Below are 3,629 nucleotides of genomic sequence, written 5' to 3' on the forward strand. Positions count from 1 at the left end.
GTACAGGCCACTCGACTGAGTTCACTGTGACCAGAAATCCATGGTATTGCAGTCTTCCCTCCTTAATCGAAGTTCACACCATACTGATACAACCATGTATAACCAAACCGAATAACCACACAACTCGAAAAGAACACCCAACTCGAAAAGAACACTTAACTCGAAAAGAACACCCAACTCGAAAAGAACACTCAACTCGAAAAGACACCAACCATATTCTCAACCATAACCAAACTATGACCATATAACTCGAAACACAACCATAATAACCTCAAAACTACCCAAAACACATGCGATTATCTCCTACCCCCCTTAAAGGCAAAGGTTACGACCCCGTAACCAAACATACTTGATCAAAAAGATATGGATAACGCTCCCTCATTGCCTCTTCCGGCTCCCATGTAGCCTCTTCAACATCGTGGTTAGACCATAACACCTTAAACAAGATGGTTTCACCATTGCTTGTCTTGCGCACCTTACGATCCAATATCTCCTTTGGCACCTCTGCATAAGTGAGAGCTTCATCTAGCTCAATATTCTGCACCTCAAGTACATGAGATAAATCACTCACATATTTCCGAAGTTGTGATACATGGAATATATTATGCACCCGATCAATAGATGGTGGCAAAGCTAGCCGATAAGCTACTTCACCTATTCGATCCAAAATCTCATATGGACTTATGAATTTGTCGCTCAACCTCCCTCTCTTGCCAAACCTCATAACGCCGCGCATAAGTGACACTTTTAAAATAACCTTGTCACCCACCTCAAACTCGATATCTCTGCGATGCAAATCTGCACAACTCTTTTGCCGATTCTGAGTTGCTTTCTTCTTTTGTCGAATCAGATGTACCTGCTCAACCATATCTTGTACCATTTGCGGTCCTAAAACCACAGCCTTAGCGCTATCATCCCAACAAACTGGGCTCCTACAGTTCCTCTCGCACAACGCCTCGAATGGTGCCATCCCAATACTTGTGTGATAGCCGTTGTTATATGAAAACTCAATCAAATCCATTCTATTCTCCCAACTCCCACCAAACTCCATCTTAGTCATTTCATCTTTTAATTTCATCAATGATATGACAGTTCATGACGAATGCACACTCTTCCTACTCAAGGCATCTGCAACCACATTAGCCTTCCTCTTATGATAGATGACTCCATATCATACTCCCCAATCAGCTCCATCCATCTTCTCTAACGCATGTTCAACTCCTTTTGAGTGTAGATGTACTTCAAACTCTTATGATCTGAAAACACTTTAAAGGTTGCCCCGTAAAGATAATGCCTCTAAATCTTCAGAGCAAATACAACCGCACCGAACTCTAAATCATAGGTAGGATAATTCTCTTCATACGGCTTCAGCTGCCTCGAAACGTAAGGCAATGACTTTTCCATTTTGCATCAAAACACATTCCAATCCATTTTTCGAAGCATTAGTATAAACTTCGTAGTTCCCACTTCTCTCTGGTAAATCTAGGACGGGAGATGTAGTAAAACGCTACTTTAGTGTTTGAAACGCCGTCTCACAACCCTCATCCTAACGAAATCTGGTATATTTTTTCATCAAAGCTGTCATAGGTTTAGCAATCTTGGAAAAATCTTTCACGAACCTCCTGTAATAGCCAGCTAAACCCAAGAAACTCAGAATTTCAGCAACATTCTTTGGTGCTTCCCAGTTTGACACCGCCTTGATTTTACTAGGATCCAAAACTACACCATCCTTCGAAATTACATGGCCCGGAGAGGCCACTTCCTCTAACCAGAACTCACAATTGGACAACTTAGCATATAACTGGTTGTCTCGCAAAGTTTGAAATACCCACCTCAAATGCTCCTCATGCTCTTCCTTAGTCTAGGAATAGACAAGGATTTCATCGATGAAAACCACCACGAATTTATCCAGAAACGGACTGATGATCTGGTTCATAAGGTTCATAACCACTGACGGTGCATTAGTCAACCCGAAAGGTATCACCGCATACTCATAGTGACCATACCGCGACCGAAAAGATGTCTTAGGAATATATTCATCCGCAATCCTTATCTGGTGATAACCCGATCTCAGATCAATCTTTGAAAATAACTCGGCTCCACTCAACTGGTAAAAAAGATCATCAATCCTCGGCAAAGGATACTTGTTCTTCACGGTAACATGGTTTAGCTCTCTGTAGTCGATGCACAACCTCATACTACCGTCCTTTTTTATGAATAAACTGGCGCACACAAAGGTGATACACTAGGTCGAATGTATCCCTTATCCAGCAACTCGTTCAGTTGCTTCTTCAACTCTTCTAACTCTTTTGGTCCCCATAAGATACATAGCCTTAGATATAGGGCCCGTCCCTGGTTTAAGCTCCACAGTGAAATCAATGTCCCTCTTAGGAGGTAACCCTGGTATCTCCTTCAGAAATACATTGCCGAACTCACTCACAACCGGTATCTCTGCTGCTGTTGATGGCTCCTCCATGCGAGTATCCCTCACATGGTAAAGGGTTATAGGACATCCCTTCCTCAAACATGACTTTAAATTCATAGCTGCAATCATCTTTACCTCGGGTTTTACCACAAACCCCGATAGGACACTCTCATTCCCTTAGGACCTTTGAGGACACCTTCTTTTGATGACAGTCTATCTTGGCCTCATACTCACCCAACCAATCCATCCCGACTATGACCTCAAACCCATCCATAGGAAACTCAAGTAAGTTAACTGGTAAGTCTACTTGCCAACCACCATAGAAACCCCTTTATACACCTTATGACATGACACTGACTCCCCCGATGGTATAAGCACATTATCTTTTACCAACTCTTACTCCCCCAAACCCATGGTTAAAGCATGGCCTCTAGACACAAAGGAATAGGTTGCCCCTAAATCAAACAAACAAAAGTCGGTTTATGATTAACAAGAAAAGTTCTAGTGACGACTTGCGCATCATCCTCAGCCACCTGTTTACCCATTATAAAGAGTTTATCGCTGCTCTTATGACCCCCCCCCCCTGAACAGTAGTTGTTGAAGTAGTAGGCTTAGCCGCCAAATTCTGATTCACACTGTTGTTCGGGCGCTGATAGGATCCACCGTTGTTGTTGCTCTGACCTCCCTGACTATTCCATAACCCAGCTGGCCTGTTGCTCACCATACTATAACTCAGAGTTTGCGAATAGTTCCTCGGATAAGATCACGGAAAGCCTCCTCCTCCTCCTCCTCCAGCACTCTTACACTCAAATTGCTTGTTGCCTATTCCGCCACAGTTAAAGCAGTGTAAGGTAGAGTTGTCGCTTGTACTCCGAACACCTGTTCCCCACACACGAGATCCCCCACTAAAGCTAAACTTACCAGAATAAGCTCTAGCCTGGTTGTGGTTACCATGCTTGTAGCTTGACTGGTGGACACCCTCGCTCTCAGCCTACCTTTTCTTACTCCCTTTTTCTTTGGCCTCCTTGGCCATGTCAATTAATCTCTCCGCATGAGTGACCCGCTCTCTCATAGACTTCCTTTAGATAATAAATCACCTCAGCCATTAGCTTATCCATAATCTTCAGCGATAGCCCTATCTCAAAACGGAGAGCCAGACTCAGTTGGCTCAACTGCAGGTCCTCCGCATAACGTGACAGTTCAT

The 3,629-nt window shown here is 43.5% G+C and overlaps 1 protein-coding gene across 1 annotated transcript; it reads right to left on the bottom strand.

Annotated features, from left to right (window-relative positions):
• Positions 1 to 325: 325 nt before the first annotated feature.
• Positions 326 to 880, bottom strand: LOC141655249 (uncharacterized). The gene has a single exon (XM_074462337.1). It carries the CDS (start codon positions 878 to 880, stop codon positions 326 to 328), a length of 555 nt encoding a protein of 184 aa, XP_074318438.1.
• Positions 881 to 3,629: the final 2,749 nt, after the last annotated feature.

The sequence above is a fragment of the Silene latifolia genome, chromosome 5 (assembly GCF_048544455.1).
Source record: "Silene latifolia isolate original U9 population chromosome 5, ASM4854445v1, whole genome shotgun sequence".
In the NCBI taxonomy this organism is placed as follows: Eukaryota; Viridiplantae; Streptophyta; class Magnoliopsida; order Caryophyllales; family Caryophyllaceae; genus Silene; species Silene latifolia.